The following is an 18,805-nucleotide window of genomic DNA, read 5'->3' as shown; positions in this document are numbered from 1 at the left end:
TGTATACATGCATTTTAAATATGTCAAATAGTCTTTTGGACATTGGTTTAATGAAAAGATCTTCAGTTGAGATCTTATAACAGTAAACAAAAATTACATTCATATAATGTTCAGGAATTATAAATAATGTCTTGAAAACATCTTAAAAATAAAAAGTTGGAATTTCATTTTAACAAATTACTTTCAATTAACAAATCCAATTTAATACTTGCACCTTACAATTTGTTTAGACAGCTGACTTAGTTTGATACTCTAAGTAACCAACAAAATTTAGTTGAAACATACTTAAGATTTTAATAAATCTCCTTTAAAATGGACTGCTTATATCAAATTCAAGGTAAATTAATGAACTATTTTCATGTTTTTATACATATAACTTTGCATCATTGCATGTAAAGTAGAAAAGCAATTTTAGAGTGTTAATTGTTCAACTACTACACAATATGCATATGCAAATGAGAACATGATATGCAATAGCCCATATCCGTTTATCACATGTGCTTGAAACATCTTGCATATTTTTAAAACCCAAACTAACTGAAACACATTGCAATGCCAAAAATGAGAATAATTTGAAAATGGGTTTATAATAGCAATCATATTTGTATTCATGAAAAACTTCTAAAAAATAATTTCAATTAAAAATATGACTGATTTTTAATGTATACATTGTACTTCCAACTTCTCTGTTTGATGTCAAAGCATATGAAAAATTTGGTGATGAAATAATTATAATTCAACAGGTTCCATCATAAAATTTTGACAAAATTCTCCAGTACCTTGTAAAAATGTTAAAATAGCTTTACGTCAAAAGCATTTGTCATTCCTGACTATATATCGCAAAAGGAACTTAAAATCTCATTCTGACAGCTCAAAGTCTGTTGAAAAATGAAGCAAGTATGATTTTATTAGATATGATTCTTGATACAATCGGAAAAGTTCTGACCAGTTGCAAGCAAATATGTTTTTACTTACTTATGTTCATTCTAAATTTTACAGTTGACATGTTGATTTGAACATTTTCAGAGACATAATATACAAGTGATGTGGATGGTTCAATAACTTATTTACACTGTCAAAAATTAAATTTTGAAATAAAAATTTTAGTAAGTGAGTGAATTGCCCTGATTCTACAGATAATTTATATAACAGCTGCCATTTAATGCACAAACATAAATCAGCTATTAACATTCACACAAACTTTTTCACTACTGATGTTAAAAGTTAAGTTACATCTCTATATTCAGTTTTGAATGTCTGAAAAAACTAAAACAGTTAGATTGCTTGATTTACTTCCCTTAATATATATATATGAATGTTGAAACTATAACTTAATAAATTTGGATTTATAATATTTTCTTCTACCTTCTTTTGTATTTCCTTTCATTTATCAGTAATGGTGCATTTTAAAATTTAATTCATCTGTATCAAACAATCAAATATCAAGCTAAAACTGATACACCTTTTTTTTTTTTTTTTTTTTTTTTTTTAACTTTTCCAAATTTTTTTAAACTGTTGAAATTATATGCTGATATATTTTTAAAAATCTGCATTTTAAAAACTGACATAAACAGGTAAAAAAGATTCTCTACAAAAACATTCTATCACATAATGGATTTTTTTCTCCTAATTGTGGTTTAAGCATATACAGAACTTTTGATTATAACTTATAAAATCTTTAAAACATAATTTCCTTAAGAATCATCTGAACTAAGGCTGTTTTAAAACTGACAAGCTCAATGTTACTATTGATTGATGTTCCTTTCTGTAAGGCCTTGACATCAAAAAGAAAAAAAGGAGGGAAGAAAGAGACATATTGAACCCCTCTACAACCGACAAATTTTCTAACACTTATTGAGCCTACATCAAATAATATAAAACTGTTATTGACCTACAACCAATTTCTAAAATATAAGTTACCTTCCTACCCTTCCAAATTCATTTTTAATGGTATATTCCCTATTCAAAAACAAATAAAAAAGATTTCATACCACATCTCCTTACTCTATACGGTACTTGTAAAATTTAGTTTTTGTTTTTTTATATGATTACTGTGTACATAACTAAATATTAAATTATACCCTGTATAAAAAAGCAATTATAATATCAAGCAATCAGTTGAAATGTATATTTGTTAATAAATTTTGTTTCACATAAGTGGCCTCAACAACTATGTAGACAAAATATGTTTATCATTAAAGGAGATAGACCTAGGATAAGGGAAATAACTCTTGAAATCATCAGTACGTTTGTGTCAACCATTTTCAAAAATATGTTCTAAGATTCTGGGTTACAAAGATTATTTCAGATCTGTTTCAGGTAAGAGCTTAAATACATAGATGAACTTGGCTTTTACAAACACAAAACTGATTTAAAGAGTTATCTTCCTTCACCAAGGGTTACACCCTTAAGTAGGATTATAATACTTATGTATACTATAAGTACTTAATATATGTTCAGTTATACTGAAAAACAGATCTTTTTGTATACTTAGTTAATAATTAGCACACAATAACATGTATACCTTCTTAAAACTGGAATTTCTCAATAACATACATACATGGTTAAGCCAAGCTGATACAATTCAAATTGTTTATGCCTCTGAGATATGTGCTAGCACATTTAAACTGTGGAAAAGCCCATTTGTTTTATGATATATACGGAGAGAATATATACAAAAGTATTGGTACTAAAAATCGTTCATCAATTTGCTTCCTTTTCATGGGATGTTTTAAACTGAACTTGGTAGCCAAAATGTTAACATCAATAACTGAGAAATTTTAATAATGAAGGTCACAACTTTATATTTATATTAAAAAACAAAACATAACTTTAAAATTTTGGAGTTTTTGGACTGGAATAATGATAAGCTCTTTAAAAAATTGCATTAAAAATTAAAATTTCATATTAAAGTTCAAGGTAAATTAATTATTCATATTTTCTAAAATCATGATATAAAACCTGGTTTATACAACACACTGATCTTATTTTGATAACAATAATTGTTTTATTTTTTTTTTAACCAGTACCTTTATTTTATCTGTAATGCCCTATAGTATCATTAAGAATGGAACAAAATGGATATTTTTTCTCTGTATGCAAGAAATTTAAAAACCTAATGAAATAAAACATTCTTAAATCATTGTTTGAGAAATATTGAAATACAATATGAAAATAATCATATAGGAAAGAATTGCACAAGTGATATGAAGAAATAAAAACAAACATTAAAAGATGATTGTCTGTCAGACATCTAAGAATTGACATGCCAGCATGTCTTGAGCACTTAAAAATCACGAATATTATATAATATAAATAAATATACAAACAAAATATACAACTAAAAAAGCATTATAAAAAAAGTTTGTTTACAATCAAAATTATCAAGTTAAAGCATAAATTTTCTAAAAGCTTGATGCAACTTCACAAAAAGCTGTTATTATCAAAAGATCTTGTTTATTAGACAATAGCATTGAGTTTAAAAGTGTATATATAAAAAATGTGTAAATAAAAAAGTTGTTGTAATGACTTAAAACTATTCAATGCATTACAACAATGGACAGATTTTACATATATGCTTTTTTCTGAAAAGGGCAAAAGGACAAGTAACTTTGTTCTGAATGGACGGATCTCAACAGACAAATTACAATAATTAATTTTCTGTTCCAGAACTCTGAGTTCTATAAACTATTCATCTTACACCTGAAAAATATTTTCTATCAGTAAAACACAACTTAAATCGTTCATCCCAGAAGGAATGTGTCTTTGTAGCAAGTATTTACAAAGCTAATGTACACAACGGTTTTGAAATAATTAATCTAGATTCCAGCAGTATCAGTTGAACATTTTACAGGCATTTTAACAACGATCAAAGGGCAATAAATGACCCTACATAGTTCCTAAAACCCTAAAATGGCATTTTTTTCAAAAGTTTTCATAATATTATAATATCTTTTAAAAATATTTTCACATTTAGAAAGTTTTCATGGCAACAATGAATAATAAAAAAAATATTTCTTACAGGGTTTTTAAATATTTTACTTTTTTTGTACCAATTTTGGGTTAAACAGTGTCCTGTCATATTAGAAAACAACTTCTATTGTTGAGTATACAATTAAGTGTTTCAACAACAGTATATTATGTTGACAGAATTTAAAAAATCATTATAAAGGTAAACTTAAATAATTTATCAATGATATTAAGTACATTACATAAATGTTAAAACAGTTGTGAGATCATATAACGATCTTATATTTTTCATCAACATGATAGGACTTAATGAAACATTCAAACTTCTTTCAGCTGAAATCATACATCTTGTGTTCACATATTTAATAAATTAATAATAAAATATAATATCTAACAAAAAAATCCATAACAAAACAAAAATCATTAATGAAGTTGGGATATGTGATGGCTGACATTTTGTGCCCTAAAGTCATGTGATACATTGACAACATGTCAGCTGATGAGTCATGTGATGATAATATGACAACAATAACAATCACAACAATTTATCCCAGTCTATTTCTTCATCATCAAGTTCTTCTTTACCAATATAAGGTGCAGATTGTGTAGGCTGGACGATTACTGCTTGATTTGATGCTGGACTAAAACCCTGAAAAAAGAAATATTACATTTATTACCATGTGTACATTATTTCATTTCATTAAAGTCATAACTGTATAGAATTGTAGTTCAAGGGAGACGATGCAAAAAGTAAAATAAATCTTTTTTCTTTAACTCATTCAATTCAAAACAGAAAGTCTGTAATCCAAAAGCAAAATCAAAAGCTAAAACACATCAAATGAATAGAGAACAACTGTGATATTCTTGACTTGGTATAGGCATTTTTTATGTAGAAAATGGTGGGTTAGTTTTATAGCTAGCTAAACCTCTCACGTGTATGACAGTCACATGAAATTTCAAAAATAGCAAATGATTTCTGAACTAAAGATCAGAAATTGTATTTAAACAAAAAATTAATTATTGATATAAGGTTCGTCTATATTATTTTAAAAGACTAATAGAATTTACTCTAAATCAAGTAGGACAAATGTGATTATGACATAACAAAATCTATAATTAAAAGATCTATGAGCAGTTTTCCTTTTTTTCTTTTTTAAAGACAGTGTGTATGAACAATCCACCTTTCTGAATAGTAAGTTACAATACACCATATTGCTATTTGTCTGGCATTACTGGACAACACAAAGATTCCCTTAAACTTTTGAAATCACAAAAAATGTCGAAAGGAATTTTCAGTACATTTAACACACTGATTCATATCATGTTAAGATGCAAAATGCAAGATCAAACCAGACCCTTTTCAAGACATATAAAAAGTTAAGAAGACATCAAATATTTACTGCTAATGATCTGGGACTAATGGTCAGACTGACTAAGGATGGAGTGTCTGGTATGGTTAAATGAGTGGTTTATACTTACTGCTTATTATCTGGGACTAAAAGACGGACTGACTGAGAATGGAGTGTCTGGTATGGTTAAATGAGAGGTTTATACTTACTGCTAATGATCTGGGACTAATGGTCAGACTGACTAAGGATGGAGTGTCTGGTATGGTTAAATGAGAGGTTTATACTTACTGCTAATGATCTGGGACTAATGGACGGACTGACTGAGGATGGAGTGTCTGGTATGGTTAAATGTGATGCTGGACTTAAAGATGGCAGTGTTGTGTTGTTATTAAACATCCCTGGATTATCTGAAATACAAAACAAATATTTTATCACAGAAGAACATTAACATCTTTTATATCTATGCCAGTAAAAGGAACTTTCTAGTTACTGTGGATTCATTTATTTTCATTGGTATCAATTTTCGTGGATAAGGGAAAACTTGCATTTTCATGGGTATTTGATTTCGTGGTTTAGAAAATCTTTAGAAAAACATTTGAATATGTGGTTCATTTGTAACCACGAAAACCACAAAAATTCGTATCCAACGAATAATTAAGAATCCACAGTACTTAGAGTTACAAACATAGCATTTAAACTGAAGGACTAAATATGTTGAAAAATTATGGTGTCCTAGAAATGATGTGTATTGGTTGAAATTTTAGTCAAGGACAACATTTGTCAATAAGTTGTTATTAGCAAGGATTTAGCTTTCGGTAAATGTGTGTACTTCTAGATCAGTACTCACGCCTAAATCTGTCTTTTTGTTAGTTGTTTTATTTTTTGTGCCTTAATCAATCAATTTCAACATGGCGTCAAGAGAAAACTAGAGATTTGATACAAGGGAGATATCTGCAGGTATTACCATATTTACACTAGAGATTTGATACAAGGGAGATAACTGCAGGTATTACCATATTTACACTAGAGATTTGATACAAGGGAGATAACTGCAGGTCTTACCATATTTACACTAGAGATTTGATACAAGGGAGATAACTGCAGGTATTACCATATTTACACTAGAGTGTGATGTATGAGGAAATAGAGGGAAATTGCAGTTAAGGGACAGGTAAGTTGTATTATTGTAGTAAACATCTATATTGTGTGTTTTATATAAATAAATAAATAATAGCTTGATATCTTTTAGGTGATGTCTTTGAATTAAATTCTTAATTTCTAAACATCTTACTTAAATTGGGATCCTGTGTTGTGGGTAATGGTATACCAGCTTGGTTAAAGAATGTATTTAAAGATGATGCTAAATCAGAGAACTGTTCTGGACTCACTGCCCAGTTAGTTTGGTCAAGGTTCTTCATGGAGTCCATTAAACCTGTAAGAAAAAGTCGATTTTCATTCATGTTCAAATTTATCTAATGAAAAAGTGAGAAAATAACATTGATGTTTTTCATTTGTGTAGCATTAATTATACTTATACTTTGAGGCACTGAATGAGCTTTCTCAATTTGAATGAACATACTGTGACCAATATTTGTTTATATCCACATAATTTGAATTCTGATGGATAGATGATTGTTTGGCAATCACACCACATCTTTTAATTTTTATATGCCACTAGTTTTAAATCAATGACGCCTCATAAACTGTAGAAAGACAATAATGACCCTTGCTAGAGTATATGGCTAAAAAAGAGGACACAGAACACAAGTGATAGCAAAACTAATAGAGTAATACTGGCCTAAAATATTTGAACAAACATTATTCACCGAGAATCGAAACACCCAAGTTTGTAAAGTTAACTTTGTAGTGTTTGTCTATTTCGTTCTTTTATTTTACATTCAACTATAATTTTGTTGAAAGTTATGATTTCTTTTCAAAGATAAATATATTTGATTAGTGTACATGTAAATCCACAAATTATTGCATACATTTATTATTGCAATTTTGCCATTTTAGATTAAAATGCGATTTTCCTTCTTGTGAAATTGAGAAAGATCATGTTTTATATGTACATGTGTTTAATTCATATAAAAAATTCAAAATGTGAGTTAAAGTTATTGCAATAATGATAATCCTGTTGCAATTTTTGCGATAATAAAAAAATAGCAAAAATTTCTTAATTTACAGTATCAAGTAGATATTTCCTCAATATTTCTAAAAAAAAAAGCCAGTTTACATACCCTGAAACTGTGTTAAATCTATACTATTTAAGTCAAAGTTTACATACCCTGAAACTGTGTTAAATCTATATTATTTAAGTCAAAGTTCCCCGACCCTGCCAGCCGTAAGCTTTCCTTTAATACATCTACATTTTGAACCCAATCATTTATAGTTGTGGTAGTATCTGCAAAATATAAAAATCATGATTAGTCAAACTATCTTCATGAACGCATATTACAAGGAAAATTTTCACCATACTTCTTGGCTTCTATAGAAGATAATATAATCCTTCAACTCCTCAATAACTTTGATGCAACGACACAGGTCCAAACCAGGTAAGGTCTTGTTTAATCACAACAGTTGAAAGATGTTTTCATTTTGAAAAGGTAAAGTAGCACTAACAAGATTCTGTCCATAGCACCAGATGCCACACACACACTATCTTTTTCTATATTCGGTGGGCCGTGAAATTGGGGTAACAACTAAAATTTGGCATTTAAATTTAGAAAGATCATATAATAGGAACAAATGTACTGAGTTTCAAGTTGATTGGCCTGAACTTCATCAAAAACTACCTTCACCAAAAACTTCAACCTGAAGTGGGACAGAGAGACGGACGAACAAATGGACACACATAACCAGAAAACACAATGTCCCTCTACCATCGTAGGTGAGGCATAATAAAACCATATTGATTATTTATAACACACTTTACTTATTTTGGTGTGTATTAAACATAAAAGTGATAGGTTTAGCTAGCTAGCTATAAAACCAAGTTTAATCCACCATTTTCTAATGAAAAGTAAGTAAATGCCTGTGCCAAGTCAGGAATATGACAGTTGTTTTCCATTTGTTTGATGTGTTTAAGCTTTTGATTTTGCCATTTAAAGAATTTTCCTCCTGATTTCAGTATTTTTTTGTGATTTTCCTTGTTTAATCACAACGGCTGATTGATGTTGGTAAACAGCACTATTTAAACATTATTGATAATTTATAACTTGACTTACTTTGGTGTGTATCAAACATAGATTTATAAAGACTTCTGAAAGAAGCACTGAGATCTTCAATTCCTCCATTCATAAATGGCATCTGATGTGTCGGCTGCTGTGTCTGGTGTTGGACCTACAAGGTAAAGATTTAAATTTATTTGGTATTTCAATTATATCAATAGTAACATGAAATATTCATGATATTATAGGCTACTAATTGTCTCCCTTGAATAACTCACATTTTATCAAATCAAGATCATATCCCTTGAATTGTTTCACATTTTATCATCTCATGGTTGTTTAAATTAATTATAGCATTGTAATATATAGCATCCAAGTCACAAAAGTGACCTGTACATGTATTGGTTCACATCTATTTCCTTTAGGTTTTTAATGGATAGTTGTTTCATTGGCAATCATGTCACATCTCATTGCTCCATTATGACCTTGTGTTCAATTTTTTTCTTAGCTAATGTAATGTAATGTAATGGCTAGTTCTATTATTTTTTAGCAATTTTTGACAGAATCCTAATTAACAAGCTTTTCCTTTATCTGAGAATACTTGAGTTCAAAGAAACTAATGTTTTGATTGACAATTTTAAGGGTTTAACACATTTTTTCTAGAAGTTATCAATGTGCAAACTAGTCTACTGACTCACAAACTCAAAGATATTCAGCCTTTTATTCAGCTTGAAACAATATTTACATACATTTGTATTTACACCCCACCCCCACTTTAAACATCTATAACCTTGTGATAATTAAGTAATGAGCAAACTAGGCCACTGACTATAACCTCAAAAAAAAAAGTGTATACTCTGTTAATGAAATTAATTCATACCAGGTTAGGTTGTGGAGCAGGTAAAGTTGTCACCTGGACATTTACTTGTGACAAGCTTGGTGGTGATCCTAGGGACTGGCTACCAGATTCTGGACTGTATGGTGAACACTGAATAAAAAAAAAATCATATTCATACAAGTGATTCAACTGATTAAGGAACATTCATTTCTCTTCACACATATAAGCATCATTAAAAGAATTGTTTTTAGTTACAGGTTACAAACCTAAAACTTTTTTTTTAACAACTTACCATGTAAGTTAAAATGAAATTTAAATATGACTTCAATTTGATAAAATAAACAACTTACAATATTCAGTTATTTCATATATAATTAACAAGTTAAAATTATAAAAAAGGTTTGACAAAAAACTTAAAACTTGCATTCTAATTAATCTAGAGTTTGCCCATTTTGAAATTGTAATGAAAATGCATGCAAAATTATAAACATGTACAGTATTTATGTTTCCTAAATTCATATTTAACTAACTTACCCTATCTGTGATTATGAATTTTCTCTTTTTATGCCTGGCAGGAAGTGGATCATCCGGTGGATTACTGTCTATTGCCCAGTATGAACCCTATAATTAAATGTTCTCAGTTAGTAAAATAAACATTACATTCATAAACAGGGATCTCCATGGAGTCAAATTCTTTTAGAATGAAAACCTACATGATGCATGCATTATTATTTATTCATTAATTATGTTGTAATAGATAGTTTACTTCTAAAATATTGTTTACAATTTACAGCTGTCCGGGGTTGAGTTCAATATCGTAGCAACTACGTAGCGGCTATATAGCTGCTATCAATATCTATGTAGCAGCTAGTCTATAGCTATACGTTCAATAGTCAAAATCTACATAGCACTACGTAGCAGCTACGATATTGAACGCAGCCCTGTTAAAGTGAGTATCTACATTTGTACCATTAAAGGATTGTCCAAACCCTTTTATGACAAATCTCCTGGCTTTGATCACAATTTTGACTGAGTATTCTGACATTCTGAATCCCTCTCAAACTTACTTAATGACCTACATTTTATGATTTGAAATTACACATTGCAATGTGTTCCTGTCTTCCTTTTTCTAAGCGGGAGTGGATTTATACTAGTAAGTTTTTTCAAACTACTAAAGAAGTATTATATTTAGCTTTAACTAACTTACCTTTCCTGGATCTTCCTTTGATCTTGGCACTTTTAAAAAGCACTTATTCAGAGACAAATTATGTCTTATAGAATTCTGAAAGTGAAACAAGAAATATTGTTATATTTATACTCACATGTCTAAAATTAAACTAAAGGTATTAATTAATTGTTGTTTGTACATCATGTTCATTAGAAAAAAATTCTAGAGGTGCATTTTGTTTTCTTTCAATAGCTTTTAAATATACTACATGTTTAATAGTCAATATCTAGCTATCTATTTGAAAGATTTTCATGTTAGTCGATATTTAGTTATCTATTTGGAAGATTTTGGACTGTTGATGTGGCTGTTGTTTTTCTTGTTTATCCTGTCTTTTGAGCATTAGCATGGTATTCACTGTTGTGTGTACTTTTTTCTTCATAAACTTCTGGTTTGCAATTGTCCTTAAGTATTGTCTCTCCTTGCTGATATGTATTACTGTAAAAAACTAAACAAATGTCATGTTCAAGTGCATGTGATGGATCTTTCAGCACTAATTTTAAAAACTTTTCTGTTACAGGGAAATCTCTAAGATTTCAATCTACATGTACAAAAGTCAATTTTTAAAATGTTTATTGGTGGAACCATTAATCGTGTTAATAGCTCAATCATCGCTCAAATTTTATATACATAATGAACATAAAAATAACCAGACAAAGAATGAAGTACAGATAACCATGCAATTATCTTGCATTATCCTTTTACAACTGTTGTAGAATCTAATCTAATCTCTTATTTTACACAACTCCATATGTTAATTAATTAAAGGACTGATGGAAATTCATTATTATGGCTTAAAAATATAAATTCAATTAAACTCTTGACAAAAATGACATCTATAGATACAGGTTAGAATCAATCCCTTCAGATTTAAAGATACATATACAACATATGTAATTACATCCATCATTTATTGCTACTATGATGAATAATTCATAGAAATTGTAGCCGATTATTTCCCATGCGATATAAATAATTATTTAATTTCTTTTGAAAATCACAGATCAATAAATCAATGTTGACATACACTGATTAACAAGTATGGCTCTTTTCTCCACTGATTTACAACTCCTAATTACAAAGTGATTTTTTTAATTACTGTTTGAAATGGTGGTTCTCCTACAGGGAAATAGCCAGGGATGCTATGTTTATTCAAGACTATGCTATGCAATGAATTTTGCTGAATAAGTATAAAAAAAAAGATATGCGTCAGAGACAATTTTCTCTTGTCATGCTTGTCATGTTAGTGCTTACTAGACACAGTTAATACTTAGTCATGTTAGTGCTTACTAGACACAGTTAATACTTAGTCATGTTAGTGTTTACTAGACACAGTTAATACTTAGTCATGTTAGTGCTTACTAGACACAGTTAATACTTAGTCATGTTAGTGCTTAGTACTACCCACAGTTAATACTTAACTTAATCAATTGTTTGAAAACGCATCTTTTTCATGTATTGATTTGTCAATGGAAACTTACCCGTAGCATTTCATAAATGCATCTTTTTTCAATGTATTGATTAAATTTGAAACATACTCTTTTGATGAGCTTTGTTAAAATATACTTTTGGAAAATTTTGTATGTGCTGTATTTTATAGAACCCTGTACTGAGAAATTTGTTTTGCATGCACACATCATACAAGCTGCAGTTTTTATCAAACACAATCATAGGTTTAAAGGTTGTTTTAATTTAGACTAGTTTTATCACAGAAACATGTCATTCCTGGAATTATAATTACAAGAAACAGAAAGATTGTAAGTCTAAGAACCAACAAGAACATGAAACCTATTTGATTGTACAAATACATTTACATGTTCAACTTAACACCTATAAGGACCAATAATGTACACTTTGATTTGAAAACAACATTTTATTAATGAATCTTTAAAACACAAACATACAATTACCGCACACTCAGGACTGTCAAGCTAGGAACAAATATGCTAAACTGAAGTGCATGTACATGTAGATGACAGACACAACTAAAGATACCTTGTTCTATTCAAAAGAATACAACTAAGCCAACACACTTTCTTAACAGACACATTATTATAAGCAAAATTTTATCAACTGTAGCCTACAACTCAATCTTCACATTCAACAAGTTCAAGAGATAAAGTTGCAGAAGACAATGTTGTGTTAAGAACTGATTGCAACATTTTACATACATGACATAGATTGCATATGGTTTAACCATGTTAACTATTTTAAATACTGCTAAATATTAATCTTGCCATTTCAACAGAAATGACAGTAAAATTTGACCTTATAACATGTATAATAAACAAATACTGATACTTCAAAGCAGAATTGATTGTTTTATGGTAGCAGTGTCACATACAGATACATTGTTGCAAATACAGAACGTCTTTTCTGCATACACCTTATCGCTATTACCGGCTGACCAGAGAATCTGTCCTGCTTGAACTATTGATGATATTTATTTTACTAAACCTGTGTGATGTCCAGCAATAATGGACAAATAGCAATAAGGTGAATTGACAGCAGATACATGAATATTGGTACATGTACACAAAAAATGTAGATGAAATGCATTTCATCTTTGTAGGCATTTTGAGTTGTTGCAGTCATGTGAGCCAGCCATTTAACTTTTTAAGTCTTAAGATAATCTGGTATCGGGATCGTTCGCCCTGATTACATGTTCGCCCTAGGTTCGTTCACACTGAGTTTATTCGCCCTGATAGTCCGTTCGCCCTATATTCATTTATGATATGTATATGTTACATTAATAAACGAAATATATATATATATTGAAATTTATGTACATGTATATATATCTATTTAAAGTTAAATACAGAATATTTGCCAAATTTACATTAATAGACTAGTTCAGGGAAAGCTTGTTCGCGACCTAGAATTCTGAGTGGGTCAAGCGTTTAATTAAAATTCATACGAGATTATGCGAGATTTGGATAAACTGGGGGCAAAGTCATATATGGTAGTACACATCAATATTCGATGTTTATTAGGACACCCGCCGCTTTCCCGTTTACCTGTGAAGTCGTTGAGTGTCATCTGTTTTTTTATTTGTTTATGTGCATGTGTAATAAAGTAAAATAAAAAATATTGTGAAAAATTTCGAGACCCAGTGTTGAAAATTACGAGAGAAAATTGAGAAAGAAATTTGAAGAAACTTGAAAATTAAGGCTTGCAAATAAACAAAACGATCGAAATATTTGATAAAGAAGGAACAAGGTCCTTCAAGTCCCTGAAAGCTGTTTGAGGACTTTGAGGAAGTTTATTTATTTGCAGAAATATCATCTTTGGCGATTGAGAATAATTTCCAGAAACATGCTGGTGTAAGGCATTAATTGCCAAAATAGCATATCATACTATACGGTGACGCTACATAATTTATTCTCTTTAGCTTGTTTCGGGAGAATATAAATTAACAACTTAAACAATTTGATTTTCATGTAAAACGGAGATTTTTAAAAAGTTGGTGCTGGTCAAACACATAGTCGATACCATGAATGATATTATGCGATGTATTCAAAAAAATAAATAACCATTGCTTCATAAATGTTATGTGTTCAATATTGTATAAATAGTCTGATCGTTAAACCTTGGAACAGTATACACGTTCCTTGTTCAAACCATACTAAAGAAAGTTATCATGATCTTGACCTGCATGGCTATGCATTTAAATTGCCACTGGACGATTAAACAAAACGGTTATTGATGACTGCTTAACAAACTGTTCAGGAAAACAAAGTCCATCTAGAAGTAAAATGCGGTAAAATGAAAATAAATATTTGCAAAGTTTTGCACCGGTTACTCAGTCTGTATTTTGGACATGACTGAGAAAACTTCTGTCCCAATTTCCCGAAAAATCATTATGTTTGACAAAGATTTTGATGTAAATCAAAACTTAACCACAGATTGAACCTAAATGCTGACGTAGTCGGCGTTAATTCTGACGACGAAATGTAGGGTCGCCAAGTATCGCTTTCGCGAATTTGTCAAAAAGAAGGATGTATGTCAAAAGATCCAAGTATAGGCAGTAATTTCACCCATAAATGTTAAAGACCTCCTTGCTTTATTGTATAGGGGGGGGGGGGGGGGTCTTTTTTCTATAGTAATTGTAATAAAACAATTTTTTTTTTATATTTAGTACTTATAATTTTTCTACCTATTAACGTGAATTTCTGAAACAAAAATTAATATACGACAGAACTGTCATTAAAAGTATGTAATCAAATGTCAAACTAGATATATGTGTGTAAAAATTCACTTTCTGAAGACAACAAAAAATATAAAGCATCTTTTATTCTGTTTAAGATCTTGTTAAATCTCTTTGAAATTATTTAGATATTCTGTATAAAAATATTATGTATGCTTCACAATATGTCACAATAAAATACTGAACGACCCAGATCCCCCTCCTTTCAAAAATTGTCAATATCTGATGCATTTGAATTAAGCACAATAAACTTTATGTAAATATAATACACACATGCAATCAGGGCTAGCATTTTGAACATATATTTTAATGGAACCCAACTGTCAGAACATTATTATGATCAAGGGTATATTAATATTGTGTCTAACTGTCGCCCTGGTGAGATTATTTGTCTAAGGTAAAACTTTATGATACCATATGGCCTCGGTGTTGATTGACTTTTATTTTTATGACTTAAGATCAGTGCCTCAGATATGGTTATGAAATAGCACCCGACTACCTTCTTAAATATATAGACGATCTGCTAATTTAACATCACAGCATGAATCTGTTCACTACACTCAAAGTCAGGTGACATATGAAACCGTTCCTTTTGTAATTAAGATTAATTAACATAACGGTCAAAATTGTCTGTTTTAATATGTCAGTTTTATCTTCAGCTTTAGAAGGATGTAACAAACTTTGTATTTATAAACGATATAAACTAGTATTTGGTTTTGAAAGATACTTAGATTTTCATTGTAATGTATCTATATTACCAAAATTGCGTAGCGGCACACTTAGGTTAAATGTTGAAGTTGGTCGTTATCTAAATACCCAAAGAGAAAATAAAATGTGTATATGTTGCAATATGAATGTTTTAAAGGACGAATATAATTTTGTTTTATCCTGTTCAACGTATAGATCTGTGCGTAATTCTATAGAATTTTATATTTATTCTACTGTTCTTGGCCAAATCGGCACTAGTTAGATAATGTATTCTAACTCAGTTAAAACTTAAATGACAGTAAAACTATGCAATTATTAAATGCAGCTTAGAAAATTAGATCACATGTATTGTCATATATTGTATATATATTTCGTTTGCCATAGCATGTACCTGTGTCATGTATATATGCTTTTTGAAAATAAAGTATTCAATAATCTGATTACAGTTATAACGATGCCGATCTGATAACTGATAATGCCCCCAGTTTATCAAATCTCGTATCTAATTAGTCGATGACGCAAAATCACGATCGATCTTGCACATGCGCATTGTTTCCCTGAACTAGTGTATTAAATAAAAATCTTGGCTGCATTGTTACACTTTATTTTCTAATTACTGTTGCTTGAATGTTGATTGCTGATAAGGTATTATTTGAAATCTTTGATATCACGGATTGTTATATGAATTGTCTTTGATGGATTAATAATGAAAATAACATTTTTCTCAAATAAAAGAGTCAGCTTGGATGGGTATAAACACTGATGATCAATGTACAGCAGTGTGACTGTCTTTTTGGTATGTTTTACTAATAGTAATTCAATTTAATAGTGAATGTACAGAAACTGATAACCTAGTCCTAGTAGCAGCTAGCTATAAACAATATGATACTTTGTAAATATTAGGCCAAATTGTAGACTGACTTCAACACATTCAATTATATACACACAACGCAACACTATTTACTAAAAAATAAAATCAGGGCGAACGGACTCAGGGCGAACAGGTATTAGGGCGAACCAGAATCAGGGTGGACGGACCCGGATTCAAATAATCTGGTGTCTCAAAATTCAAAAGTAAATATTACAATTTAAGCATAACTTGCAACCAGATACATGTACACATATGGTCAATATTTTATAAACACAAAAGCATTATTGCTTTAACAGTTCTAGTTTTTGACATTTCATATTATAAATCAGCATGTAAATATTTGTAAAACTAGAGCCATACCTTCCAACCATTTCCTGCATCTTTATAGTATGGAAAATGGTCACATATCCATTGGTAAATTTCACTTAATGTCATTTTCTTTTTATGAGAACTGTTTATGGCAAATGTTATTAAATTAGCATAACTATAGGGTGGCTTTCCATCTCTGTGACTTGTTGCATCGTTCTGATCGAGTGTTGCAGTTGTGTCTAAAGGTGAATTTGGGGCCTTCCTTAAGGCAATATTACCACCTTGTGTTTTAGTTAAAGGTCCATTTGACACACCGTCTTTACCCACGACACCAGCCATAGCCCCGCCGACGGTTAAACGGGGTAGCCAGTCCATTGCTGTGAGAGAGCTTTCTAGGTCCGCCATCTTAGATTTCATTAATTAACCGTATCACATCATTCGACAAGCGTATTAATATATTCGATTGTAAACAATTCCCTTTTCAACTGAATCAACCAATATCACATTTAAATGGTTGTAGTATTGAAACAAGTATTCGAAATATGATTTAAATTTAAAGCATGCTTCTTAAATAATCAGAATTAAGAAATAACTTTTTTTAAGGGGCGGAATGAATAGACGAATCACAGTCGGAAATGCTTTTGGTCCCCAACGACGTCGCATAGCAGCGTAAACATTGCTGCGTAAGTCCTCTAGACTTTTATCTATACTAAGGAAAAAACACGAGAACAACTTTCCCTGGAAATTTGGCAGGTGCCCGAAATGTAAAATTTCACAATCGTGTGGAAGTGGGAAAACCCCATAAAGATTTTGAACGAAAGAATTATACGTTTATTCATGAATGAAAAAAATGTGCTTAGCTCAATGAAATTTTACCTCTAATAGACGAGGACTCTTTAAATTCCTATACAGATATATATACTGTTAATTAATACAAATTCTAGTCCGGAAGAAAGCCGGATAGAAAGACCATTCACAATTTGTTTTACATTCGTTTTTCTCTTTTAATTAAATAAAAATAATAATAAACCTTTCAAATGTAGAGTTCATAAGATTAAAATATTCCCTGTGGAAGTTAAAGCAGGGGCGGATGCAGGAATTTTCGAAAGGGGTGCTAACCCAGGGCAAAAAGGGGGGGGGGGGGCAAAACATATGTCCCGATACAAATGCATTGATCGGCAAAAATAAAGGGGAGGGGGGTGCGCACCCCCGGAACTCTGGATCCGCCACTGTTAAAGATTTGATTTCATTCAACAAATTAGTTTATAACCTTCATGTACGTGTCGCTTAAATTAGAACCCAGCCATATACCAAATACCAAATGTTCATCCATGTAACTTTGCTCTGTGGGGTGTTTGCAGAATTCAATCAACGGAGGCAATTTCTTGGCATGTGAATACTTCACAAATACAACCCTTGGATCTAACATTTCTGAGTCAGCCAAATTATAACTTAGTGAGTTACTGACTTTAACCACCTGTCTTACACTTTTTATTAAACATACTTTTTGTTAACGACCGCCGCTTTAGTACATCCAGTCAGAGATATGATTTATTGATACGTTGAAACCGGCTTACACAAATTGTCCTATTCACAAGTACCTAGGGTACGTAGAAAGCTGAAGAGAGAACATCAATCGTGACAAATAAATAAGCAGAAAGAAATACAGGAGTCCACATAATGCGATATAATTGGAAAAAAAATGAACTGATGTCGGAGTAACACGGCAAATCCAACCAAAACTCTTCGCATGCAGCCTAGTGAAGAAATCAAATGACACAGAAATTAACAACCGTATAGGTAACTCTAAAATACGAGATTTTGCATTTATCATATAGTTATGATTTTTAATGTTCCCTGGAATCCCCCGTCTGTTTTCTTAACGATTAATAACAAAATGTTAAGTTAAGACTTTTTGATATTGTCAAGTAAAATAAGTTTTATTTGTCCATAATTAAGATTGTTTCCTAATTGTTTTAGTCGTCATGTTTAAGCATGCATTTGATATTTGCCACTGGACGTAAAACAGATAACAATCAATCATTTAAATAATATAATTGCCGAAAATTGCAAAAAGTTGGGAAATTCGGCTTCGACAATCTATACCTGGGGTAGTAAATACTACAGAAATTATAACAGAAATTGAAATACCAATGATA

At 30.5% G+C, this 18,805-nt stretch overlaps 1 protein-coding gene across 1 annotated transcript; it reads right to left on the bottom strand.

The window, feature by feature from the left end:
• Positions 1 to 305: 305 nt before the first annotated feature.
• Positions 306 to 17,167, bottom strand: LOC134692691 (forkhead box protein J3-like). The gene is made up of 9 exons (XM_063553168.1): positions 16,698 to 17,167; positions 10,534 to 10,608; positions 9,861 to 9,947; positions 9,369 to 9,476; positions 8,546 to 8,660; positions 7,606 to 7,722; positions 6,610 to 6,750; positions 5,607 to 5,725; positions 306 to 4,618 (listed from the first exon to the last, which is right to left on the bottom strand). Exons 1-9 carry the CDS (start codon positions 17,061 to 17,063, stop codon positions 4,505 to 4,507), a joined length of 1,242 nt encoding a protein of 413 aa, XP_063409238.1. The 5' UTR covers positions 17,064 to 17,167; the 3' UTR covers positions 306 to 4,504.
• Between the last annotated feature and the right edge of the window lie 1,638 nt (positions 17,168 to 18,805).

The sequence above is a fragment of the Mytilus trossulus genome, chromosome 12 (assembly GCF_036588685.1).
Source record: "Mytilus trossulus isolate FHL-02 chromosome 12, PNRI_Mtr1.1.1.hap1, whole genome shotgun sequence".
In the NCBI taxonomy this organism is placed as follows: Eukaryota; Metazoa; Mollusca; class Bivalvia; order Mytilida; family Mytilidae; genus Mytilus; species Mytilus trossulus.
Note: the sequence above shows the minus strand (reverse complement) of the source record. Positions and strands in the feature narration are given on the sequence as shown.

Coding starts and splice junctions, on each gene's coding strand:
- LOC134692691 (XM_063553168.1), bottom strand. CDS start 17,063: ATGAAATCTAAGATGGCGGACCTAGAAAGCTCTCTCACAGCAATGGAC. Junction 9,948..10,533: donor CAAAGGAAGATCCAGGAAAG/GTAAGTTAGTTA, acceptor ATTTAATTATAG/GGTTCATACTGGGCAATAGA. Junction 4,619..5,606: donor TTAGTCCCAGATCATTAGCA/GTAAGTATAAAC, acceptor TTCTTTTTTCAG/GGTTTTAGTCCAGCATCAAA.